This window comes from Tasmannia lanceolata, unplaced genomic scaffold (assembly GCF_043159265.1).
Source record: "Tasmannia lanceolata isolate RefF3 unplaced genomic scaffold, GAP_Taslan_0.1 ptg000006l, whole genome shotgun sequence".
Lineage (NCBI taxonomy): Eukaryota > Viridiplantae > Streptophyta > Magnoliopsida > Canellales > Winteraceae > Tasmannia > Tasmannia lanceolata.
In genome coordinates, this window is record NW_027518683.1 from 39,091,301 (window position 1) to 39,118,877 (window position 27,577).

Sequence of the window (27,577 nt, forward strand, 5' to 3'; positions counted from 1 at the left end):
GTCCATTTGATCCATGCTTTTGGAACCGTTGGATAACGGTATCACCTCGTAGGAACCTTTAGAACCAATTAGGAACACTTACGTCACGTTCTAGGTTTTAGGATGTCCTAGAGTTAGAAAGTTCAGCCTCATCACGACCGATTGCTATTATTAGCAATTGAGTCATAGATCTAGTTACACTAGTTGCCCCTTTTTCCCATAGGACAAGCCTAGTTACCTAGGATGTAGGTTCATCTGCATTAGTCTAAGGGATGTCTTGCACTTAGATAGGACTATATAGCAACTTCGATGGAGTCCTAGGATAATAAAATCTACTTAACTTGAATTAAATAATCTCTTGAAAACAGTTGAAACAGTCAATCCAGTCTAGATTGGTGTCCTAGATGTCTTAGGCATGTAGCTTAGTTCAGGCACCGAACTACGATCGACTCTGATTCCAATGAGGCTTGGATACGTAGGCAGCTTTGGATGCTTTGAATGGCATACCGAGCACGAGTCGGCCCTCCTCACATGGTGGGGGGTTTTAGGATAGTTTACTTATTTCTTCTCTTAATTGAATTAATTAAAATACTTAGGATATTCTGAAATTCGAATTTAGGAGAACTCTCGCATAGATTGAATTCAAACAAATTAAGAAAATCAAGACACACATTAGGAATTACATTGAAATTAGATTTTAGGATGCATGTCACATAGTTCGCACATTAATATAGAGTTAAATGAGTCATTTAAAAGAAATTCAAGAGAATTAACTTTTGAAACTGAAGACCGGATTATCGAGCAAGAATGGTGCATGTGGTGGTGATTCCCATACCTTCCATTCTCGTAATCAGGTAACGAATCTAGATTTCTGGTCACTTATGGGTCCTAGATCTCTCATCTAGGTGGCGACTCTGTCATTCTCTTTTGCGTGAAATTCAGTTTGCTTTAGTGATCCCAAGTTCACAGAAAAGATGAATTAAATCAATAATAAAAATCACACACCATTCACGTGGGTACGAGAGACCAAGAGGGGGAGGCAGTTCGCGCCCCTCTCGCGGGATCAGGTCCCACAGGTTGCTATCATTCACCCTTCACTTACTCACATGCGGCGTTCTGCGAACAGCATGGCTGATGAGTTGGCTAAGGAGGGCATGGACCGAGACACTCTACTTATTGTTAATCATGCCAATTCTTAGGGCATTCATCACGTGGTTTTTTGTCTTTTTAGTTTTTCGGGCCTTTGCAAGGTCATTGTTGTGTTTGGGGATGGCTCGTCCCCTTTGTAATGACTCTGATTTATGCAATAAACTTCGTTGCCTTTTCAAAAAAAAAAACACCCAAAACCTTATCACTCATTTCAATCAATCTCCTAAATACCCAAACTCCTACTCTTCTCCCAAACTATCAATACACCATAACCCTTTACTATCTGATACCCAAAACAACAACTGCCCCTTTTCTCATTCTAATCTCCTCAAATATCCACAAACCAGTAACGCATTCCAACATCAAAGAAAACCCATCACCCTTTTCCCATCTCTATTTTACCTAAAAACCATAATCCATCAAGTTCTTTTGTTGATTCAAATCTCCATATAAATGAAGATACTTACGGGAATAGAGATGTCAGGTAAAACCTTGGTTTGCTTCATTGGGGAAACCCTGAATTTCCCGTTTTGGCTAAATTCATTGGAGAAAAAAGAAAGAAGGAAAGAGATAAAGGAGGCGTTAGGGTTCCTTCTCACGTAAAACTCGAGACAAAAAGTGTAAAACGAAAAGAGAGAGAGAGAGAGAGGGTGCGTTAGGATTTCAGAGAGAGAGAGAGAGAGAGCTGAGATGGTTTTCAAAGTTTCACGTGATTTGGGCGAACTTTAGGCTTACTATTTTAATATATGCTAGGGAACTTTAAGTCTCGGCCGCCATAAGCTTCTAATTTTTTGAGAATTTGCAGATACTTTCCAAAGTTCATCTGTTCTAGGCTAACTTTGAGCGGGTTATTTTAATATGTACTAGGGAACTTTAAGTCCAGACCGCCATAAAGTCCTAATTTTTTGAGAATTTGTGACTAACGACAGGATTCAAATAGTTTATAGAAACACAACGAGGGATTCGTCAAGTTTGAAAGGTCGCATGAGTCCATCCCGACTAAAGCCCCCTTAAGGTTATAGAAATAATCTCAACAGGTAAATATTCTATGTGTGCAAGCATGGATCATAAGCTGGGTCTTTATATCACATTGACCCAAAGCTGACACATGACACTACAGTTTAGAAACATTGGTAGAATCTTTGGTATCAAATATTATTCCTCATGACGTGAACAAGCACATCCAGTGATCCATGAGAAAGATAACAAGAATGACAGCAACATATGCCAATACAGTTATGGCCTCTTTTTTGCTCAAAAGTTGACAGTGATAGATACTTTTTTTTGGTGAGTAGAGTGATAGATACTTGTTCTCTCTATCGGAAGAGGGACAATACAATTGCAGGAACAAAAGTAGAAAACCATTTTATACCCCAAGTGGCTAGGAATTACAATATTCTGAAAAGTACACCCCAAGTAAAATATTTCTGCATCTGTACTCCAACCTGAAGGAAAACGCTGAGAGACACCAATTACAATTGTCATCCCCCCAAGTACAATATTTCTGCATCTGTACTCCAACTTGAAGGAAAACGCCGAAAGACACCAATTACCATTGTCATCTTTTTTTTCGTGTAACAACTGACAACTTTTGATAGCTTAAGGTACCAGAGAATCATCTAGTTTCCAGAAAATAAATTTTTTTTCTCTAAGCTCTTTGATAACCCATCTCATTCCATGATAGGGGCTCTCACAGTTTTATTGGGAGGTGAAAAGTGGTGATTTCTTCACCTAAGTATATAAATTCGGTCAGAATTAAAGGTTTAGTCAGTCACCAGACAATGTCATTTATGCTTTGATATTACACGTTTTCTTCTTTGTTACTTTTCCACCATTAAACGTAAGTCTTCTCAATCCTACTGGAATGTTGGTTACAAAATTATTTTGTCCATAAACTACTCTTCTTAATGATCAGTGTTACCTTCCAGAAACTTAGTTCTCTCAAAGAAATAATGTGTAATGGTTTAGATGTTGCTCTTAGTTTCTCATCTTTCAATTGTTCTTGAAGGCGAATCCCTTAACGTGAATAATGGTTTTAAAGAAGCATGTCCTCCACAACGAATCTGACACTTCTTTTCATTAAAATTATATATCCGGCATCCTATCTCCTCTTGACGATGTTGGGATTTCCATGTCATTTGAAAGTAAATCAGCAGGGGAGATAAATTAACTAATTTTGGGGTTCCATTGCAAAGTAAAAGGTATAGTTTGTATTTCAAGACATTAAGCTCCTTTCATTTGATTTTGTGTGGCTTTCCACAGAGGTTCTTTTTCAATTTTTCTCTCTTAATGGGAGATTTTCCTGACTTCCAAACCCATATGAGAAAAAAAGACGTAAATAAGGAAAAAAGATAAATACCTACTAACTAGTGAATCAAAGTGCCAGTTTACATATAACCCTGACAGAAAATAGCACTTCAAAGATATAAAAGAAGCACCAACAATAACGCAATGCCTAACCATCAACATTTCAAATTACCATATCCCAAAACCTACACAAAATTTTCAAGAAACTAAAAGAAGAAAAATGAAAAAAAAATATACCTGACCAGAGCCCAATTGTGCCCTGTGAACAAGTGCTACATGGGAGGTTCCAAATGCAACGGGAAGGGCACCAGCAGCAACCAGATCACATCCATCAGGCACTAAAAATCTTCAATCACCCACATAGCAAAGAAAATTGCAGATTATAAGCTTAACCTATCATATGTGTCTGTGGCTAGCAAAAAAACTTATTGAAAGGAGGCTTTAGAAATCATAATGCCATCAAGTCTCCATAAAACCATTTTCATACAAATCAAACTACATTAAGATTCCATTAATTTACCCCAAACAAAAAGTTTTTTTCTTCAAACTTACATCACTACACTGTCACAAGCAAATCTTTCACCTTGGCAACTATCTGCCCGGTGAGTGAGAGTCACGACTTATTTGGATTTAGACTATATTCATATATCCATGATGATTTCAAAATATAAAATTCCAAAATAATCTTTTGGATAGAGAAGTAGGATAGTCCAATAATTGTATCTAAGCCAATCCAGACCACATAACAATTTAATTATAAAAATGTCATACATGTGAGAAAAAATGAGGTATGGTCAGTGATCATGAAATATTCTCTTTTTACCAGGCTCGGTCAGTGATCATGAAATATTCTCACTTTTTCTATCTGATTTGACAAAGGGATTGATGTAGGACTGGTTAGAGAAAATCGACTTGGGACTGCTAATTTTAATTACAACGTAGGGTTAAGGGACCAAAGGTCAGGGGTTGAGCTTTAGTAGAAGGTTCTGGTGTAAAGGAATCAGGAACAAGTTTCTAGGGGGTTTGGAATCAGACAGGTGGATTTCTGAGATTGAGACAAGGGATTGTTGAGACTGTTGGGAAAGGAAGGTCATGACTGACTCGGGGAAAAGACTGTTCGACTGATTTAGATTGGTCTGGGTTGTGGTGGGCTGAATTAAGGTAACAGATTAAATTGGGAAAGGTTTATGATGGCCGATTGGCTAAAGAGTGTGCTTAGGGTGGTCGATTGGTTGGAAAAGCGTTGATGGTAATTGGTAAGGAGTTTAGGACTATAGTTATAGGATTATTAATTGTAGGCACGGGTTTTAGAACTGTTCTTGGAGTTACGACAGATCGAGAAAGAGGACTGGTTTTGTAGGTCTAGGTTTTAAGACTGTTCTTGGAGTTATGTCAGATCGAGAAAGAGGACTGGTTTTATGGGGATTTTTTGAATTTGTGGACAGATAAAGAATATAATCAAGAGAGGCTCATGGGAGGGTTGTCTGCTATGCAAGTCTTGGGAAAATATCTAGGGGATTGAAATAGTGGTAGTGATTGGCTGAGTTTTGATCAATAATCACAACGAATTACATATCAAGAGAATCAAGAAATAAGTACAAGAGTTCTAGACAAATCAAGCCCCACAACCAGGTAGGTGTGGGTTAATAGAAGTCCACTCCTACTAAGAGCTCGTAGGGAGGTGGTTAATCACCCCGTGTCAGAGAACTCAGCTGGGCTAAGAGCAAGCAGGGAGGATGTTACGTGAGAGAGATCCGTGTAGAAGCACTCAGCCAGGCTACGAGCACGTGGGGAGGCTGTTAAGCAAGAAAGATGCGTGTCTGAGTACTCAGTCAGGCTATGAACACGCAGGTAGGCTGTTACACAGGTTGAGCGCACCTCACCCTCAGATGCGGGGTTGAACGCAATGTTGCACTGTAGGAAGTAGGAGCGCTAACACCACGGTCAGCCATGGGAGTGCGTTGTTATGTACTTCTGGAGATATCCTCGTCTGACGAGTTCCACGATCTGCTCTTTCAGTTACCGGCACCCTTCCGACTCTGTGTCGTGCCCAAAGCAGCGATGGAGTTGGCAGTACTGGCTTTGGTCCACCCTCTGCCTGCTGGAGCAGAGCAGAGTTGGTCACTGGACGAGGTTTTCTCAGTCCAGAGAATGCTTTCCCGTGAAGTGTTCAGTAGGGCATAACTTCTTGATCGGACGGTGACTTAGCCCTCTCAGCGCGGGTGGCTGCTCCGGCTGCATCGAGAATCTTCCACATCTCTTTTTGGCTGTTGGGTGGGGATTTGCCCCAGCTTCTTCCTGCGCAAGCAGGCGCTCTTCGTGGTCGATGTACGTGTCGACTCACTTACGAAGGTCGCTCATGTCGTTCGCAGACTTCTTCCTCAACGATTATTGGAGTAGTGACAATGGTTCTAGCCTTTCCTTGAAGGCGAGCAGGGCAGCTCCCCATGTTAGATCCCTGACCTCAAGGGTTCTGGCGTTGTATCGTGTGATGTAACTTTTCAGGGATACGCTCCTCTGTTGTTGGAGGGCCATAAACGGGGAGGAAGTCCCTTGATGCTCTTGGTTGGTGATGAAATGATCAACGAACAGCGTGCCTAGTTGTCGGAAGGAGCTGATGGAGCCGGGCTGGAGCGAGACGGCGTACCAGGTATACGCCGCCCCCTCCAGGATGACAATGAAGGTTCGGCATATGATGGTGCCTTCTGCTCCGTCGATGGCCATCGTAGTTTTGAAAGTGTCTAGGTGCTCCCTCTGGTTTGTAGAACCGTCATATGGCCCAATAAGGGGCAACCTGAGGTCTCCTACTATTGGAGTCTCTATAATCTTGGAAGTAAAGGGGCAGTCATCGGTTTCGACCCAGATGGGACCAAATGTTGTGGCGGAGAAGTCTCCTTCGTAAGAGGATCGGCGGAGTAGCACCCGGGCTGAGCAGGAGCATCTTTCCTGGCATGTTCTAGGTCTTATGTTTTCGCCACCCGAATGACAAGACGGGTCAAGTTCTCCACGAGCAGATCCGTGCGATGCACTCTTCGGGATAGTGGTTCTATTTCCGGATTTCAGGCGGTGATCACAAGGGAATGGTCGTCGGGTGCCTGTGCGCCCGGTGAATGGTCAGAGTGTGGGATGGTTTGGCTGCTTCTGTCACACGTTCGTCTGGCAGATGCCTTGGTGCTTAGTGGGAGTGAGGCTGGTAAAGGAAACTCGAACGAGGAAGGGGGCCAGGAGGTGCCACGTGATTCGATCGCCACCTCCAGCCCCCTAGTGCGTTATCCTCTGGAGCTAGCATTCAGGGCTCTTTTACCGTAAGGACTTCGTCGGGGCCCACACTGGGCGCCAATCTGTTGCTGCTCAAATCCGTCTAAGTGTGAGGATAGCCTTGATGCACTATGTCCCGCCTTTAGTCTGGTTGGGATGGAAGGAGGTTGCCTCGGCCTTCAACCTAAGCCCACGTACAAAAGGTTAGGGACACCGAAGTGGGAACCCAGGGGCGACACTCAAACCCAGGGGCGACACTCAAGTCAGGTAGGAGGCGACAAAAGAAGAGTTGAACACCGGTAATAATGCAAACTTGGCAGTTCGCAGGTTATTATGGAGAACCTTTTGGAGCTTAATGGGTTAATCTTTACATAAAATAGCACAACCAGTCCCAATTTCAGATTAAGTATTCGATAAGTTAATCAATTCGTCTTTAGGGTTTTACTTTGGAGTCAGCCTTTAAAGAATTTCCATCAATGACTTTAATTCTATTCAAGCATGAAATTTTCCATCGCAAGCCACACCAAAAGAGAACAATATAAATATGGGCAGCAATAAATATATGGTCTAGATACAATCTGAAAATAAAGAAAAGGAGAAAACTAGGGCTCAATGGAACCACCAAAACTAAAGAAAATAGGCTCAAGGGTAAGGTGTATGCAAAGATAGCAGTCCTAAGGGTATCAGTGGCTCAGAATAGGGTCTAATATGGCTAAAATGGTGGTAGGAAGGATCTCACCTAGAAAAGTCAACTCATAGAGCTCAAATCTCGTATGCTGGAAGTCCAAGAAGGTGGTGAAGATGCGGGGAAGGTCCAAAAACAGTCGAAGATAAACGCAGCCCGCAATGGATGGAACCAGAGTGGAGAAATGTCCTTGTGTGCAGCCCGAACAACAAAATCAATGAGGAAATATGTATAAGGCAGCCAGCAAAGAGATCGGGATCAAGAAGAGGGATCTAGATCAAAGAGAGAGATTAAGATTAAGATTAAGGAAAGAACAGATGATCAAGATCTAGAATAGATCCAGATCAAGAAAAGAGGGAAAGAAGATCAAGTAGAAGAAAAGGATAAGGGGGAAAGAGGAACGGTTTATAAACCCAACCAGGAAGGGTGAGAAGAATAAAGGGAAGAAAAATAGATGTAGGATGTAAGAAGGGAGAAGATGGGAGAAGGAAGATGGGAGATGAAAAGGGGAAAGAAAAGAAAGAAGAAGATAGGAGAGGCAAAGAAAGAGAAAGAAAGAGGAGAGATGAAAAGGGGAAGGGAAGGGAGAAGAAAGAAGGGAGAAAGAGGGAGGAACCCTAACCTTGGGTTGCTATTCGCATTTTTTTTTCCAAAGATACTTCAATTAGGGTTGTAAAAAGACATTTATAGGTGATATTTGCCTTAAGTGAGTGGGCTCTATTAATAGCCAATAGGATATAAGAGTTTTTAAGTCATAAATGATTGATAAATGACTTAAATACCCTTATTAAAGTTACAATTAAATACTACTCACTTAGGGCTAATATGGGCCGAGTAGGCGATGAAGTAGGGTGTGATGTGGTGTGGGCCCTAGGTGATGTGGACAACCCCCACATCTAGGCTCCCAAAATAGCAAAAATACCAAAACAGAAAATGTCTAACAAAATAAAGAGAAATAAAAACTATAAATAAAATGTCCCTCAAGATATCAATCTATCAAGTCCAGACCACAATAGGTAGTTTGCGAGTTACCTGGGTGATAAGGATCCAACCTTGAATAAGGAGTGGAGGGTTCACTTTTATAGGCGGAGGTTCAATATCTCGCGGGTGCGATGTGACAACGATGGGACGTTGTGCAATCGCTGGTACGAGCACCGGCACGTCGACCCTGGACAAGTACGGCTACCGCGGATGTTAGGTCCATGATGTGACGTATCATGAGATAATCTATCGCCGATAGTGACGGTCAGGAGATGGCGCTGATAACCCGGAATTGGCGATGATGGGATTGTACAGCTTCTAACAGAGATGGGGAATTATAAATGACAGAACCTTGTACGGTCCTGGGGAGATTAGTTGGCGGGATTGGCTGGATGTTGGATGATCTCTAAAAGTAGCGAATGAGCAGGCTGGCAGACTTTGCGGTGCCATGCGATCCCTAGGTACCCGGGGACTTGACGTGCAGCCGCAGACGATTGCGAGTGGTTGGTCGCCGGTCGGCCGAATGCTCTCTTCTCCGCCAATGGTGACAGCGAGGCCGCGTGGCAACACTTGGCTCGGGGTCCCTAGATAGCCCGACCATCCTAGACGTTTGTGGGCCTCCTGCCACGTGGCATCGATATGTAGGCATACCTGACTTTACCCCCAATAGCCTCCTTTGGTGCAATTAGGATTTACCTCACCACACAAGTAAATAAAACATCCACATCATTATGTGGCACAACATCATCTATAAATTCCTAGGCCTCTTAATTAGGATCCTCCTCCTTGACTGCGGCATCAGCTTCCTCTTTAACACACATGTGTAAGTTATATGTAGGGCATTGAAAGGCATACTAACCCTTTCTTCCTCTCATCTCACAACGGATCTCTCACATGGACCCCACAACATCCTCTTCATGCCGAATCAAGACTGAGGCTTTGGAATTTAGTCCTAGATGTCTCCTCTCATGCACTTTTAGTGGCTGCTTTAGATTCCTATCATGGATTTACATGGACCAATACATGATATTCTTTTATAATTCCGGGATCACGTATTATAGCAGGTAGTCTAAGAGTAGTATTACTTATCAATTCAATTTATTATGCCTTTTCATTGGGATTGGTTCATGTTCATAATTATTATTCCATATTCCATCTAACTCCTGCAGTGTAGTTGTTTCACAGCTCATTTACATGGCAGTCGTAAATTTCTCGATCATATTTGTTGTGATGTTTATGAATGGTTCATAATATTATAACGAATTCTATCTTTGGACTATGAGAGATGGGGCCACTTCACTAGTGTGTACAATTCATCTTTTTGCAATAATTACTAATATCTTAGATACATCATGGTATGGGATTATTTGGACTACAAGAACAAACCGGATTATGGAGTAGGATCTGAGAAGTAATGTTCAACAAATTAAGATTCATTTATCAACAGATGTTTATGTTCCATTTGAACTCATTTATGTAATTCTTTTAGTTGCTTTGTAGGTGCAATTGCTATGGCTCATCAACAATGAATACCCAGAATTAGAAATCCAAAAAATAAAAATAAATAAGGCATTTTTCTTTCTTATTGTATTGTTATCACGTCTACTTTCCATCAATTCAATTTGTATATTGTCCATATAATAAATAAAATGGAAAAGTATCATTTTTGTTCGACCCGTTACCAATACATTCCTTTGTTGAATATTGTTTATATTCTAGTCAATCAAATTGGTTAAATTGTTGTTCATATTGAAACAAATTGGCATTGTCGCTCGCATTCAGTTCTCAAAAAGTGTCACTGAAAAGAGAAATTTTGTTTCACATTTCCATGACTAGTTACAGATCTCTCACCAAGGTCAAGGTACGGTAAAAATTCTGAAACTAAAATGTACTAAAGATCTTTTTGAAGCAATTATACAAATCCCCTACAATATCACTGAAAATGGAATTTTTCACATTTCTATGAGTACTTACAGGTTATTCACCTTGCTGAGGAAAAAAATTCAAATTAATGCATCGGGTTGTTTCTGACTATTAATTACATTAATTTTTCATCAATTGACAAAAAAAAAATCAAACTTTTGACATTCCCGTGGCTACACACAGATCTTTCAACTTGGTAAGTATCCATTTTTAAAAAAGCAAATTTTGTATTCAACTATCATCAAACTATCATGGGGAAAAGGCAATTTTTTCCACATTTCCATGACTATTTACAAATCATTTAACTATGCGACTCCCTTTGTCACGTGATATCTCCAAAAACTGTCATCAAACTCATCATCTTTTATAAAGATATTTTTGCAGTAACTACACTAAAATCCCATACACAGAGACTTCTCACTCACCCAATTATCTGTTGTAGAAAAATCCGAAATAACATTCAACAATCATCAAATTAGCATGTGAAAAAAGGATTTTTTTTTTTTAACATTTCATGATTATTTATAGATCTTTCACTTAACCCTGTTTGGATTGCAAGAATTTTCAGGAAAAAGTTGGAAAGGAAAAATATTTCTAAAATTTCCTACTTTTTTTACACACGAAAACTATAGAACCAATCCTATTTAATTTTTATCTAGAGGAACCTTCAATTCATGATGATATCACTCTAAATTAGCCATAATCATACCATTTCCCTCTAAATTATGGAAAGAAAAAAAAAATCCCCCCCTCATAAATGTTTTTCTTCCAATCCAAACAGGCAATTAAGATGAAAGATATCAAAAACTACTCTCAATTCTCATCTAATTGCCATCCAAAACCTAATCTTTCAAAATTCAAACAAAAACTTACAGATCTTTCTCGTCCGCGATGATAAATTCAGCGAAAGATCCGAGAGAAGCCACCGAGCAAACTCTGTCTCCGATCTTAAATTTAGAGACACCAGTTCCGACAGATTCGACAACTCCGGAGTAATCGGAGCCAGGAATGAAAGGGAGAGAGGGTTTCTCTTGGTATTTTCCCAAGATCTGAAGGTAATTTGCGTAGTTTAAGCTAGTGGCTTTGATTCTAATTCTTATAGCAGTTGGAGAATTTAAGGAGGGGATAGGATGGGATCTGGAGAAAGAGATTGGAGAGGTATCGGAGATCGGGAGAGTGGGATCCCCGATCTGGTTGCAGATCAGAGCTTCCATGGAGGAATTGAGAGAGAGAAACGAAGAGACTATGAAAGAACTGCTTGGGTTTTTTTTTCTTCTATTTGCAGAGAGAGAGAGGGTCGTTAGAACGAAAAGAAAAATGGAAAAAATCCTGTTCGTCAGCTACGTTCGGTTGCTGGAATTTTTTTTATTCTTGAGACTTTTGTGGAATTTAATGCAGCTGCACCTACGTTTGGTTGGTGGCCCAAAATAATCCCAGGAACCAAAATAACCCCGAACGAAACCCCATGAGGGACAAAAAAAAAAAAACTCCCAAGAAGCAAAAATAAGCTTGCAGAAGGTTTTTTTTTTTTTTTTTTCATCCCAACAGTTCTAGCAATCAAACATTTTTTTTCCACCATAGTCCGGTCAACCAAACATCGGATTTTTATTTTACCGGGATACTTCCAAGGAGTTTTTTTTCCCACCAATCTCCCATGAAGTTTTTTGTTCCACAAAAATCTCAAGAACCAAAGAAATTCCGGCAACCAAACGGAGAAGTCATTGTTTGGTTGCTTGAAAAAAATTCTTCTACACGCTTATTTTTGGTTCCTGAGATTATTTTGGTTCTTGGGAGTATTTTTTTTTCCTCGCGGGGTTATTTTGGTTCCTAGGATTATTTTGGGCCCACCAATCAAACGCTGCGGAAATTCTACAAAAGTCCCAAGAATCAATAAAATTTCGGCAACCAAACGTAATATAATTTTCTAAGAATGACCAAATGATATATGGTTGTCTTTTTAGAGGATAACATAAAAAATTGTAGGTCCTCTAAATGAGACTTCAACGACTATTGGTCAGAGTTTGCCCGATTCATATGTAATAAAAAAAACAATAGAAAGAGCTAGGAAAACGGGATTTCATTTTAGGGAAAAAAACAGTACCTTGATTTACTGGAGCGACGTCCACTAAATTCTCCATTTCTTTCAATGTAAAACTGGACGTAAAATTTGTTTTATGTGAACGCAAAACAAATTTTACTTCCATTTTTATGTCGAAAGAAAAGCAATAAATACGTCTTGAAAAGTCAAATAAGCAATCACATTAGGCTTTTTTTAAATTTCGAAAGAGAAAAGTACGGAATGTGGGCCGATGTTTAGTGAAAATACAGATGACGGGCACCTTTTAAAACAAAAACAAAAACAAAAAAAGGGCTAAGCTTCAAAATCGAGTGGGAAAAAAACACCAATACCCTTCTAATACCATCAAGACTAAGGTGGACTCCTTGGAAGTTGGTCCTTCTGAAATGATGTTAATAATCCTCTATATTGGTTCATTCTGCTTGCAGATTCATTCTTCTTGTATCTGTATTGTGCCGGTGGCGTATTGATAAATACATTTATGTGTGAATGGTAGTAGTATGAAACATGCATATTTTTATCATTTAAAGTGGCGCGACTAATATTTTGTGTGTTTCTGGTGTTACAGGATTATCTATGAATTTTTACAAAAAAATGAACCTAAAAAGATAAAAAGGCATCGGTTTGGTCGAAAATTAAGAAGTGGGTGTAAATATCACTTCTCTTATACAATGATGGCACCCATTTACACATCAGCTCTCACCATCCTCACCCACGTCGCACCAAGGGCCCACAACGAAATAGTCTCATTTGCTATTTTCATCTTTGATGCAAGGGCAGTGCTGTCACAATGTTGTTGGTCCGTTTTTCAACCATATTTTTAGGGTATTAAATGATAGAATTAGGAAAAGTGGTAAACTACAAAGTTTTAAGTTTTCTCAAGATCTTTCCAACAAGTACTTTTGGCCAAAATTTAGAGCGGCGGTTGAAAAGTTATTGCTGATTTAGTAAGCTGTGTCTGTGTGCGATCAAATGGGCTGTGTGGATCATCAATATTGAATGACTTGGATCATGCCATGAACGTGAGCCATACACAAGCATGTGCGAAGAAATATGGCAGAATATATTATTTCGCTATTGATGTGGCAAGTTAAAGTGGGATGTTTAGAATAAAAATCCAAAGGACAACCTGCTTCAAAAAAAATAAATCCAAAGGACAACCAACTCCCATTGTGGGCCATCATTTGTGCGGATTGGATCATTCCGTGGAATTTAATTAATGGGCATACTCAAGTTGCAATCAGCCCATAATTTGGACGGTCTAGATCATCCTGTAAAAATGATTTAAGGGGGGTGTAACTAATCCGTATTGGGGCTCACCAAATGGACGGTTCGGATGAACCTATAGAAATGATTTGCGTAGCGCAATCCATTCACATGTTGACCCCATATAAATGAACAATTCGGATCATTTTTGGTAAGAACCCACCGATTTTGGCATCTCGCAAAAACGTGCATGCATGCCATTATGTAGTAATTTTAAAATTCTAGTAATATGAAAATAGTACATGTGAATGGATTCAAGGGAAAAAAGAAAAAAGGCATGCATGGAGGTAATTTCTAAACCGACAATATCTTGTTTCGAAATTGCCAGCTAATCCGTACAGTTGCTATTCTATAAGGCTCTGTTCACTTGTTTTCCCCGGAAAGGAAAGGAAAATGTTTCCAGGGAATCTGACGTGGCAAAAAGGAAAAGGAATCCAGGGAAACTGTGAAGGAAAAGGTTTCCTGCGCGTGTTCACGTGGCCAGGAAATCCTCGGAAAGGTGCAGGAAAAGGTTTCCTTCGCTCGTTCACTTGCCAATTACACGGTGGTGGGAAACATAAACATAAAAACCCATTTTAATCCTACCTAGTGGTTAGAGATTCGATCCCAGCTTACCTACCAAAAAAAATGTAGTATAAATGATTAAATGAACCCAAGGCTAATAGCTTAAGCTTTTGGAGCAATTGTTCGTTATTTTTTTATCTAAATGTGGAGTAACTGTTTGTTACACAACATTTATGTATTCAATCATCGAAAGAGTGGGGAGAAAGCTACTCACCCTCGAAGAAGAAGAGTTACCTACTCTTATCAAGGCAATCCTAAGTAATCTCCCTAAATACTACACCATTCCTATCTTGATGAATTTTTAAAATTGAGCAGCTTAAAGTAATCACCTAAAGGAGGCATTAGCAACCGACAGTTAAAGGAGGCATTAGCAGCTTAAAGTAATCTTGTTGACTTGATCATGACAGTCTGGCCAATTGTCATATACGCCTACCTGTCTTCCCTTGAATACCACATAAAATTTTATTTTTGCCATTACCCTGCAAGCAAAGAAAATAACATCCAAGTACTAATAAAACTTGTTAGATAACCAATAACAAACCAAACATAAAATAAATTTCTCATTATAACCACAAATAGTAGGTACCAACATAACGAAAATAAAACCCCACATACCCACCAACATAAGTGTAATAGTCAACCCACCATAAACATAACCATAACATTAAAAGTCTGATAGTCAACCCACCATAAACATAACCATAGCATCAAAAGTCTAAGTCAACCAACCCACCATAAACATAACCATAACATCAAAAGTCTTATAGCCAACCAACCATAAACAAAGCCAAAAAGAGACCCACCACAACCAGAACCAAATGATCCCAACCACAAATAAGTCTGATAATAGTCAACCCATCATAAAGAAAGCCAAAAAGAGTTTAAGAAGGCAAACCAGTGACGATCAAACTACTTCTCTAAAATGCCGATTAATATCTCATAACGTCCCTCCTCCTCCAGGGAAAGGAAGACCTCAGCTTCCTTATGATGGATATGGAGGTAGTTATAGGCCCTAACCCGTTCCCTGTAGGAAAAACTCTGCATGCCCATCACCGAGTCTTTAAGCAATCCCAGGTCGTGCACCTCAGAAGTCGATGTGATGGCCTCAGCCATCATCCTGATACTGTCGGACAGCTTATCCATATCCGTTGAAAGCTTCGCATCACCAACCCGCCTCCTTCTCTTTCCGCTGCTACCTGGAGTAGGCTCTTTCAAAGGGGATGAGTCACTGTACCCCATGCTGGTATTGTCTCCAACAGGAGAAGAATGGCGTGATCTGGTACGTGAAGGACCTGAAGGAGTAGATACAGAGGGGAAACTGTCAACCATATCGTCGAGCCCTAATGGCCCCCTGCATGGAAAAGTACCCAGATCATCCTGTTCAGGGCCATGGCTGTCGTTAGTGAACTCCCCTGTAGCATGTGACTCCCCAAAGACATACTTCCATTCCTCGTACAGCGGATAACGGTTGTTAAAATACCGAAGATGTCCGGGATTAGTCTATTAAAAAAATTCAAACATTGTAAGTAATAACAGGAATCTGATTAGACAATTGTAAGTAATCACCGGACAATAATTAGACAAAAATTAAATTGGAGATTACCTTTAGGTATTCATTCTTTACTTCCTCCTCAACACTTATCTTGCATAGTTGTGTATCCCAACCTATCCCGCTAAGAGAGAGGATAGTGTGAACAGCCCTGTAGGTGGTTTTCAAGGTCTTTATTCTATTCCGAACATGGTCTTTTGTGATTTCCCTTCCAAACTTAAGGGTAAGCTCATGTGCCACTGCGTGGATGCCAACTTCTTTAAACCCGTTAGCGATTTTGTTGCCCTGGGCAACTTGGTTAGATAGGGCCGCTACAAGATATCTATCATCATCGTCTCCCCAATGGTTATTTTTTTTCTTTCCCTTGTCAACCCCTGAAATAGATGCCATCTTACCTGTCACGCTGTTTAATTATGAAACATCATACCATCAAACACTTATTTTGCAAAAGTCTAATACAAGCAAAAGTCAAATAAAAGAAGACAAATACTAAAACTCCGTACTAAACAATCCAAAAACATAATAACAAACAACACATTGTTTAATATAACCCAAAAGTGGATAATATAACTACATAGTCTGAAAAAAAAATCATCCTAATTATGACCACGACGTTGCTGAAAATCACGCCACAAATGATCCATAATGCCGGTTCGGATTAATCCTCCCACTCTGAGATCCTCAGCCCTAGAAATAGCTGCCAAAGGAACAGGTGGCGGAATCTCCTCTGGACGGGCTACCGCCAACTCACCATCAACCACATCAATGTACATGTCGTTAGGCATCTCCCTCCTGATGTGGTTGTGGATGCAGCAACAAGCTAACACAATGTCCACCTGGCGTTTGAAAGGATACATGGGTGGCGCATTTATTATGGTGAATCGCTTCTTCAGGACCCCAAAAGTTCGCTCGATTACATTTCTAACCGCTGAATGCCTTTGATTGTATAACTCCTCAGGAGATCGAGGTATGCGCCCTCTGATCTCGTTCAGGTGGTAACTAGGGCCGCGGAATGGAGTTATAAAATGCGTTAGGCATGGGTACCCGGCATCGGCAAGATAGTATTTTCCTACACTCGCAAGAAGGATTACGTTAAGTAAAAATATTCAGACCATAAAGTAAAGGTAAGGTGTAGAAAATAAAGTCTTATTAACCACCTGTTAGACACGGAATGGGATTCTCCTTTGATAAAGCGGATGCCAAGACCCGTGAGTCTGATGCCGACCCCTCCCACCCAGCTAACACGTAAGTAAACTTCATGTCGAAGTCACATGCAGCGAGCACATTCTGGGATGGGTATCCCTTACGACACCAAAATCTGCCTTGGATATCTTCATTTACTCTTGCATGTATATGAGTCCCGTCGATTGCACCAATGCAATCCTAAATTGTAAACATTAACCGTCAACATCTGAAACTAAGGCCCTAATCAATTACTAAGAATACAGTTCGAATTATGCTTGGTACCTTAAAGTACGGCATCCAGTACGGATTTTCAGCGATTTGCCTTGGTGTCTCCCTTGAAGGAGGTAAGATGAACACTTTCCTAATGCTTAGCACGGCATCCAGAACCTTGTTAAAATACTTTGAAACCGTCACCCCTGACCGTCTAATGGATGCTCTGATACTGCGATTCCTATCGTTGTGTGCAAGTATGTGTAGGAAAATCGCCACTTGTTCCTCGACACAACAGTGGATTGTGTCTTCGAGCAGGGCCATGTTTCTGAAAATGGCCACAAAACTGCGGAAGCAGCGAACATCCATACGAAGCAGAGCGACACAGTGGTTCTCTGCCTGTGTGATACGTGTAACATAATCCCTGTGGGTTAGGTACCCTTATTCGTAAGGGGCTCTTGTCCTATTCTGCACTTGGTTTTGTCTAATCCTAAGTAATATTGCAGTCGCCGCAGCCATAACTACCGCTGCAGCTCGAATAATAACCATCCTCCTATTTGTTGCTTCTTGCGGCATGATGGTAGCCCTACAACAGAAATTTTTCATTTCATTAACTCCCACAATCTCCTTTCAGACAAAACACCCAAGCTCCCAACCACAAAACACCCAATCTCCCAACCACCCATAATCACCCATTCAAACATGGACCACATCGAAAGCAATCCCAACCAAGAAACATAAGAAGCCCCAAACAGATGAAATATGTGAGAGATGTTATATTCAAAAAAAGACAGTCTGCCAAAAAAAAAAGATGAAATATGTGAGAGATGTTATATTCAATAACGGAGAAGCAAGGGAGAAATTAATCTCCCATTACGTCGAAGCCTAACAAAAACATATAGCATGTGAAGCAAGGGAGCTTACATCTTTTACTCTGTAGCAAATGTGACTGAAGCGTGCACGGGTGAGATCGACGAAAAACCTCTGCTTCTGACCAAAAAAACAAAGCCAAAAGTATCAGAGATCGGTCATAACCCAAATACATTTTCACATTTACATCTCCTTCGAACTCCATAACAAGTGAAAATCCAACAGTTTAAATGTATTGGGTTTCATCAGATTCCAGTTGTGATGAAACCCAGTTCATCATTCGAACCCACATTTAGAACAAAATGCTCAAAATCTGTAGAAAAACACATCATATATGAACATAAAAAAACAAAAACAGGGGTTTTTGTCCCAACACAAAATAATGAGATAGATGAACAAAATCAGAAAGAGGGGTTTTGTTTATTGTGAAAAATGAACCCACATTAACAACAGAATAATGAGAACATGAACCCACATTTAGAACAAAATACTCAAAATCTGTACAAAAACAGTAATGAGAAAGATGAAGAAAGCAGTCCTTGCCCAAGGAAAAAATCACACAAATCCTTCACCCCTTTCGACCAAAAAATGGGAAAAAATAAGAGAAAGCTATGTCTGAAACTTGCATTAGCCATGAAAACTAACAAAAAAAAAAGGTTCTTTCGTTTGCACCTCAAATCCCTCAAACCCACCTCAACCCAAAAGACCATCCCCCGGACCACGGCAAATAAAATTTTCGCCGGAGGGGGGTTTCGCTGGTAGCACGACAGAGGAGAAGGAGAGAGAGGAGAGGTTTAGAGAGGGGGGTTTGCAAACACAAAAAAAGAAAAAACAGAGGAGAAGGAGAAGGAGAACAAGAGAGAGGAGAGGTTGAGAAAGGGGGTTTGTAAAAAGAAAAAAAAACAAAGGAGAAGGAGAAGGAGAGAGAGGAGAGGTTGAGAGGGGGGTTTGTAAAAATTAAAAAAAACAGAGGAGAAGGAGAGGGAGAACGAGAGAGAGGAGAGGTTGAGAGAGGGGGTTTGCAAAAAGAAAAAGAAAAACAGAGGAGAAGGAGAAAAAGCCGAGAGGAGGGAGTACCTTTTATGGGATGGGGTGTTCGTCGGAGGGGGTTTTTCGCCGGGAGCACGACGGAGACGGCGAAGGAGAGAAACGGCGAAGAAGACGAGCTTTTTGGCAGACAAAAACGTAGAAGCTCTCGTCTCTCCTTTTTCTGCTTTCCCTGGAAAACAAATCCGATATATTATGTCGGAAAAAGAATCCCGATGGAGAGGGAAAAACCCCATTTCCACCTAATATTTTGATTTATTTAATCAATTCCACATCTGATATTATCTTTTCCCTGGAAAGCAAGTGAACACCAGAATTCTGTCTTGTCAAGGAAAAAAGAGGCAGTTTTCCAGGGATTTGCTTTCCAGGGAACGCAAGCGAACAGAGCCTAAGTGCATGATTTGGGAAACCGACTCCACCTCTCTTTTCGTCCATGCATAGAAACAGTGATTTCTAATTACTTCTATATATGTGGGACCCACTTGGAGTACAATTGAATGAAATTTTGTTTTATACATAGCAGCCCACGTCTTGCTTTGCTTTGAAAATAGCAATCGCTAATCTCATATAATATATATATTATATAATATATAAGTGGGACCCACTTGCCATTCAATACAAGCATGCTATTTTGTCCTCTTGCCCACTTGTTTATATATTTCATAGGTGGGACCTACAATTAAGAAAACAAATAGTTACCTATTCCCACGTCAGAGCAAGGAAAAGAAAAAGTCAACAAACCTTTACCAAAACGGAGTGCTAAGTTAGTAAAATTGTGAGAAAAGAAAAGAACAAGTTTGTAGTTAGCAACAAATGGTGGAATTTAATAAATTACCAACTACATGTGGGTTGCTAAAAATACAAAAAAAAAGATGCCAAGATTGTTTCTTTTCTTGGAGATGAAAATAGAAAGAGAAGAAAGCTACATATTGGAGTGAAGAAGACATTCTCAAAACTCTCTCCTCTCTCTACATTCTCTAATTCTCTACTTCTCTACCACTCTCAAGCTCTCTCTCTCTCTCTTAGGTTTTCTTGTTCTCTCTTGCTCTTTTTCATGCTCTTTTTCTTTTCTACTCTCACCCAAGGATCAATCATCCAAGGTGAGACTAAAGCTTGAAGAGGAGGATTTGGCCAAAGTTGGAGGAGAAAAAGACTAAGTTCTATTTAATTTTTGTTATTTATTTTAAGTTCAATTTGAAGTAATTTTGTTTCAATTCAAGTTAGTGAAGAAGTAATTTGATTTTGTTTCATTTCCTTTGAAGTTCTATATGGCAATTCTTCTCCCATCTATTTTTTTTATTTTTGTTTTTCTTCCCTTCTTCATGAATAACTAAATCCTAATTACTTAGGGTTTAGTTGAAGCCATGGGAAATGAGAAATATTTATAATTAAATCAATCTACTCAATTGAAAAATTGTGTAGGATTTTGTGTTTCAAAAATTCCAATCATTCATGCCATTGGCTTTCCCCTTTCGTATGAATGATTGTTGATTAACAAATATAAAGTTCTATATAATTAATGTAAATTGGAGAGTAGATTTGATTAATTACTTATAAGGAATGACATCCCTTTGATCTTATTCATTTTTGACTAGTTAATCGAATTTTCAACCCAATTCAAGAGTTGTTTTAATTAATCAATCTAATCCAAACCCATGGTGGATTCTAACCCTAAGTAATCTTTTATATTGAATTAAGGTTTTTACACTATTCCAAATTATTTTTGCAATTTTCCAATTAACTTAGGCCCTTAGAATTTTGATTTTTTAATTAGACTAGATAAGTAGTTAAAAGAGATCATTAGAACTTTAGTACACTTTGCCTAAATTAGGATTTTAAATAAAAAAGATCTTGGTTGAATTTGATTCTTAGATTGAATAGAATATACGCTTATATATAGTGTTGGCTCCGAGGTCAAGTCTACGAAAATTCTGAGATTTTGCCAAGCAACATTATATCATAGCTAGTATTCTAATCGGTATAAGAATATGATTGACAACTAGATTTCTCTTCCCTAAGTTCGACCCTGTGCACTTGCGGATATTTAATTTCACAATCACGTATCTACATTATACCGGTGGCGTATAGTATTCATTTTTGGTGGCACATGTTAATGTACCATTGGCGTACATTTGTTGTAACTATTTGTATTGTCCTTCGTAGCGTACCGGTGGCGTATATACTTTGTACCGATGGCGTACCTGATTGAAAGGGCCCCATCAATATGAAGCGCCGTTCTAGGAGGCGGTAAAATCGAACCGTCACATTAAGTCAATTTATTTGTGCCTTGGGTTCTTCTCTCCCATCCCATTCGAACCGTCCCCAACTCTCTTCTCAAAACGATGGCGCAAGACCTCGATCTTTCTACACCAGGGCTCTTTGAGGCTTTAATAGTGGACGTGGACTCCTTGCATGAGGCTGAACTCCCAGCCCCCTCCTCCGGTGACCGAGAAGAAGCCAGAGGAAGGTTCCTCGAAATCTCGCGCTCCATCCCCGGACACGTGCGAGATGTACTACAAGAAGCTCCTCTGAGCCTTTGCTGGAGAATTCCAATGATCGGTGAGATGCGTGAAGACTCTGGGTCTAGAATTCGCCACCGAGTTCCTCCAACTGGGGGATGAGGTGTGTGACCTCCAAATGAAGGTCGCGCTCCTGGAGGAAGAGAACACGGTTCTGAAGACCCGGCTCGAAGGCTTATCGGTGGGTGCTGGTCCTTCACAGGCGGAGGTTCCTCCCGAGGCACACCTTGCCGAGTGATTTCCTTCACCCGGATCTCCTTATCGAAGAGGCGAGAAGTCCTTCTCTGCAATTCTTTTCTAAGGATTCTAATATCGTTGTCAAGGAGGCAAGAAGTCCTTCTCTGCAATTCTTCCCTAAGGATCCGGAAACACCTTTTTGCCAGTTGTATAGGAGTCTCAATCGCTACACTATCAACCAACTATTTTTTGTTTAGTTTTTTCTCATAGAATTTGGCCTTGAAGCCCCACTATTAATTAAGCCCAACTATATATATGATCGATTAATCAATACAAATGTTAAATTGTTATGTTCATGTTGTCTAGGCCCAATCCATCTAATATGAACTTGGGGTTACATCACAAATAAAGCATCCGATACAAAATGTCCATGATTATTCACTGACTAATTACTGGGTAAAAAACCAATCCAGATTCAATACTTAGATTACAGGTGGATAGATATCAGAAGATATTGATAAACTGGGTAAATTTCATAAATGGTACGCCACCGGCTACGTGGTACGCCACCGGGATATACGGTAGAGATGATATGAAAGAGTTCGAATGAATAAAATGGTGGATAACACTAAAAGACTCCACCGAAATGTAATGTACGTCGACGTTCTATCAGTTCAATTCACAATCAAACGAACCAAAAGAATCCAATGTTATTGTGGCGGCCAAAAAGCGTAATGCTAGTGTAAATGTATCTTACCAGTGGTGTACCTATCTGGGTTTAAAGGAAAATTTGAAATGCAAACCAAACCAAAAAGGCGCCGCCGTTCTATCGGTTCAGTTCACAATCAAACGAACCAAAAGAATCCTCGTGCAGTGCGCCAACGGATGTTAATAATGGCGTCCAGATATAGTTACGCCGGCGAACCTATCCAGAAGTAATGAATTGATTGGAAAGGGTACCATCATTATGAAGCGCCATTCCAGGAGGAGGTAAACCCGAATCGTCGCCAACTTATTATAAAATAAAATGTAAGTTGGGTTCTTCTCTCCCATCCCACTCGAACCTTCTGCAACCACTGCAATTTCCTTCTCTGAACAATGGATGGAGAACCATCTGAAAGAAATTATGACCTCTCATTCCCGCCAGGATTCCCATTAGTTGATGTGGAGGCTTTACCAGACAGTAAATACCTCCACCAGTACATTGGACCGCCGGTGGCGAAGAAGACACGCTCGTTGAAACCTACCATCGAAGAACCTAATGGAAATCCCCCTCCCCCTCGCCATCGTCTCCGTCCTCCTCCTCGTCGTCTCCGTCCCCCTCCTCCGATGACTAGGGTCGCCACCCTTGAGAATGGCTCCCAGGTTTGTCCCAAGGTGGAGGAGGTTTGTCCCAAGGTGGAGGACTTTTAGATTGTATATGAACTTTTTATAAATATGAACTTTTGTTTGTTTGATTTTTGAATCCATATATATAAATATTAACCTTTTGGGTACATGACTGTTATTCCATGTGTGTTGGTATAACGATAGAGATGCATGTGTGGTAAATTACTCCATGAGTGTTACGATTGCAGAAAAAAATTCGGTAAATTTCATGAGTGTGTGTGTAAATGCGGTGACGAATAAAAAATGCCGGCGCTATATAAAAAAAAGCAAGCACTATAGTCAACATAAGCGCCGGCGTTGTTAATATAGAGCCGGCGCTTGCTGACAATCTCCAGTTTATTTTATGAAAAACGCCAGCGTTATATAAAAAATGCCGGCGCTATATAAATACGCCGACGCTGATTGACTATAACCGGCACCTACAGACAATAGCGCCGGTTTTTTTTAAAGCGCCAATGTTTTTTTAAAAGCACCAGTGTCATGACAATAGCGCCGGCATCGTTTTTCTTATTTTCATTATATGAACTCTTCACTTGCTCGGGTAGGAATTGGTACCGGTTAGTGAACTCCCTTTCATGTAATCGCAAAATATTGACTACGAATGACAATGTACGATGAATCAATGGTAGAAATAGGCATGTACGTTAACAATGTTGGATGATCTGTTTCTCTTAATTACAATAGAGGATGGGAATATCGCTGCCGGAAGTCGAATACATACAGATAAATCATACTTCATTCATCATCCTATACCCTACATTTTTTGTAGGCCCCGGCCAAAAATTGATTGAATAGGGTGTGTCTTATAAGTGGTATGTCACCGGCCGTGAATGAAAAGTCACAGTCCATCAGTAGGCACTCCATATATTTCATCACAAATACCCCACAATCATATCTGCACGCAAAGATGTGGTACGCATGTTTAATATTCAGTAAGGGAGAGATCATATCATAGAGAGAATCGTTTTAAATATACTCACTAGTTGCTTTGCAGTGGTTGCTTTATTGCAATCATAATTGGTCACTCTGCAGGATTTTTTCCTCAATTTCTTAAGTATATCTTAAAAAAATTCACCTATGCCGACATTGATTATATATAATGTTACTACGGTTTTTTCCAATGTAGGATGTGAAGCTAATATGATTAATAATATGGAACACTTACAGCATGCTGTACAAGTTGGGTGCCTTCTAAGCCCAACGAGTCGAACTTTACGAATGCATTGCATTCCATATCTACCATAAGAAGAACCCAATGCCCCGTCGCCTATCGGAAGAAGTATTCGTTTCATGTCATTAATGGGAGCACGGTCTCCGCTCCTGAGGTATGGTGCTAGAGATTGCATGGTCGGGGGGTTGGCTTGATTTAGCTTTGCCTGCATTTACAAGGTAGTCATCATAATAACCATGTAATGGATAAAAATGGTAAGAATGCAATCAATGGTGGCTTTCACCTACGGCAAGGCGGCACCGAAGGGTAATGCACCGACCCTTACCCGGTGCTCCGCTTTCATCCATTCGATTAAGGTGCTCACCATAAACATCAATGACCTACACAAGAAATTGTTCAACATAGGTCAAGGATCAACCACCACATTATAAGTTTAGCCAGTTTCCCTTACAATGTGGGCATAAGGAAGGTGTTGAATAATGCTCACCGAATCTATAAGAAGCCAGTTTAAATTATAGAGGGTCATAAGATGGCTCTTCGTTAGAAAATTATTTTCTCCATCTACTATGGTTTCCCTATAAAAGACAAGAAGGCAGCTCAATCGACGTACATACATTACCAATATCCCATTCAAATCTTAACCGCATTAAAACAAAAAAAAGACATGGGATTTTTAGTTCATCCTTACCTTTCTCCTAGTGCCATAAAGGTGGCCAACTTCTCGTCTCGACTGGACTCATGGATCTGCAGCTCCTTAAATACTATTATTCTATCCGACCGGTCAATAGCGTCTGCTTCCCTTTCTACTCTTTCGACACGGTTAAGTTGTGCTTGCCCCTCCTTAAGCACATTTACTTATCTGACTAGCTCACTTAGCTTCCGATCGTATTCCTGATATTGTGATTTGATTCCTTACAGCTCTCCCTTCAGCGCCAAAGTCTATGCTTCCGCAGCTTTCCTTAGCAACCTCTCATGTAACAGCTCTTGATGAAGGTCATACATACTGTAGGCCGTTGTCTCCTGTTAGACGAGACTATTATTAGGTTCATCCGTATTATCGCCGCCTTGATGCGCAACGGAAGCAAGGATCAAAAGATTGTCAGCATTTGTTATAGGGTTCGACCGATCCGCTTCGCCTAGGTTATCTTCAAGAACTCGTACACCAGTGGTCTGTCACAAGAAGGGATGTGTGTTGCAAATCTCGATGTACCGAAGGATGAAATATATATAATATCGGTGACGATGATACATTACCAGGTCCATGGGAGGCATAAACGTAGCCTCATCCGGAGTCGGTGCTACAACCTTGATGTCCTAGACATTGATTGCAATCAACTACTGAGATGAACAAAATCATGCAGATTACATGCACTTTAAATTAACTAATTACTGTGATGCCTCAGCTGGGAGTCACCCAACTGCATCTCCTTCACCAATGTAAACATTCGTTTATGCTCAGACCTCCTGCTGTGTACAGTTCCTTTCCATTTGACTATTCATGGGGTCGCTCCAGCGTGATTGCAACTCCACAGATTAGTATGCTCAAACAACCATATCTGAAGCAATGCGCATATACGTTTTAAGGTTTTCATGTAAGATCTTACAATTGCATCGTTCGATTTGCCATAATGTAGTGGCTTACCTGAAGGACAATCAAGCATCCGGCGAGATGACCTTTGCCAGTTGCACTTTTGTTTATAGATTGAAGAAGGTAGTCATAGACAGCATATGCCCATGCAAAATTCGATATATTTTGAAGATTGTCTATATAAGAGAAAAAGAACGCATCCACATTGTGGTCAGTCTGATTAAAGAGAAATGTACTAAAGAGGAGCAACAACAGAAGTTTAACAACCAAATCAATATTGTCCTCCTTATCGCTGCATACTAAACTTTTGATTTTCTCACATATTTCATCCGCTTTTACGGATGGTTTGGTAAACATCCACCCGGGCACATTTGCACCTCCGTCTCATCGGTATTCTTTCGCCACTAATATGTAGGCCTAATACTAATGCAACGTCCGACACATGAAATGGAACTAACTGACCAGCTAATCTAATCGAATTACTCTCACGATCCCACAAACTAGTAGCATTGTCAGTATAGATTTATGTAATACAAGGTCTTCGAGATGAAATAGATGTCCGAATGGAGTTCTATACAGTGCATCATAGTGAACATCCCTAAGCTCTAATTGTAGACCCATAAGATACGAGACGAAATTCCTTGGAGAGCATCTACTCATCACGTACTTATCTTTTCCTCTTCCCAGCATTATCAAAGTGGTACAAGAAAGTGTGGATTAGTACAGTTTTTTCCATAGGAATATAGGATATATATTCCGTATACGAAGAGGCAAGAAATCACCTGTACTCCTGCCCCGATGGCTGCATCGTCTGTCCGTTTATGTTTCATGGCTTCACTCGGTTTTACGAGCAAGATGGTCCTCAGCTAACTCCACCAACAACCAAAGAATAGGGAATGGTATCTTACAGCTTGAAAAATGCAATATTGCCTATAAGAATCCCACACTTCATACGGTTTGGGAGATAAAACCCACGAACCTTTAAAACCCTAAAGTGGGTTCGTCTCTTAGAGAACGATAGTTTACAATAGGTACGCCAGCGTTGTCTGTTCAAACCCTAATGACAACAATTTCAAATTTGCAAAACCGGCGCCACCGTTCAACTGGTACGCCATCGTAAAAATTATGCCGTCGGAAATTGTTAATTCCGCCAGCGTAACTGCTAATTCTTAGATTAGAAATTCATTATACCGGCACCGTTTCTAAATACTCAAACCATCGATAAAGGGCTTAGAACCCGACTTTTACATATTCAAACCCTAATACTCCGGAGACCGCGAGAACTCAGAAACCCTAGAACGCAGACGTTGTTAGATATCTCTATTTAGAGATGGAGAGAACATCCTCTTGAGGTGCTCCAACATTGTTTACAAATTTGTAAGGCTATCATTTTCATGCTTTTCGTTCTTTCTTTGGTCTACGGGTTAATGTGAACTTGGATGGTCTCTTTCAGGTGTTCCAGACAAAGAAAAGAAGAATGTCATCTGGTGAGGGAAGGAGGAAAAGGTCAGCTAAGGTCGATGCACCGGTAGATCGTCCATCCATAAAGTCACGATGCTCCACCAGTAAATTGCAAGATGGGGTAGTGGAGGTGAACCTTGGAGTGCCAGCCCAGGTTGTACTTAACAAAATCCCCTTTGCACACATGTTTACATTTCCTGATATCACTCTTCATAGGGGAGT

The 27,577-nt window shown here is 40.3% G+C and overlaps 2 protein-coding genes and 1 long non-coding RNA gene across 5 annotated transcripts in view; all 3 read right to left on the minus strand.

The window, feature by feature from the left end:
* LOC143880285 (GroES-like zinc-binding alcohol dehydrogenase family protein) overlaps positions 1 to 11,725 on the minus strand; it is a 32,154-nt gene extending 20,429 nt beyond the window's left edge. The window contains exons 1-2 of one of the 2 annotated variants that reach the window (XM_077383138.1): positions 11,156 to 11,725; positions 3,673 to 3,781 (exon numbers count right to left, since the gene is read on the minus strand). In XM_077383138.1, the coding sequence (XP_077239253.1) occupies positions 3,673 to 3,781; positions 11,156 to 11,496 (450 nt within the window). In that variant the 5' untranslated portion in view covers positions 11,497 to 11,725. The remainder of the gene's footprint in view (positions 1 to 3,672; positions 3,782 to 11,155) is intronic. The other variant, XM_077383137.1, reaches the window with a different exon arrangement.
* A 3,373-nt stretch (positions 11,726 to 15,098) lies between these two features.
* On the minus strand, positions 15,099 to 16,128 carry LOC143878981 (uncharacterized). Its single transcript, XM_077381193.1, has 2 exons — positions 15,793 to 16,128; positions 15,099 to 15,689 (listed from the first exon to the last, which is right to left on the minus strand). The coding sequence occupies exons 1-2, from the start codon at positions 16,126 to 16,128 to the stop codon at positions 15,099 to 15,101; spliced, it is 927 nt and encodes a 308-aa protein (XP_077237308.1).
* Positions 16,129 to 17,583: 1,455 nt separating this feature from the next.
* LOC143878590 (uncharacterized) lies at positions 17,584 to 19,410 on the minus strand. Of its 2 annotated transcripts, none has more exons than XR_013251030.1 (3): positions 19,081 to 19,410; positions 18,058 to 18,123; positions 17,584 to 17,719 (listed from the first exon to the last, which is right to left on the minus strand). It is a non-coding gene; the product is annotated as an uncharacterized LOC143878590 (long non-coding RNA). The 2 variants fall into 2 exon arrangements; XR_013251031.1 differs by lacking the exon at positions 17,584 to 17,719 and adding an exon at positions 17,726 to 17,928.
* Between the last annotated feature and the right edge of the window lie 8,167 nt (positions 19,411 to 27,577).

What these genes read in the sequence shown, in the direction of transcription:
- LOC143878981 (XM_077381193.1), bottom strand. Translation starts at nt 16,128, where the DNA reads ATGGCATCTATTTCAGGGGTTGACAAGGGAAAGAAAAAAAATAACCAT. An exon ending in TAAAGAATGAATACCTAAAG is followed by an intron (nt 15,690 to 15,792) that starts GTAATCTCCAAT and finishes TTTTTTTAATAG; the next exon opens with ACTAATCCCGGACATCTTCG.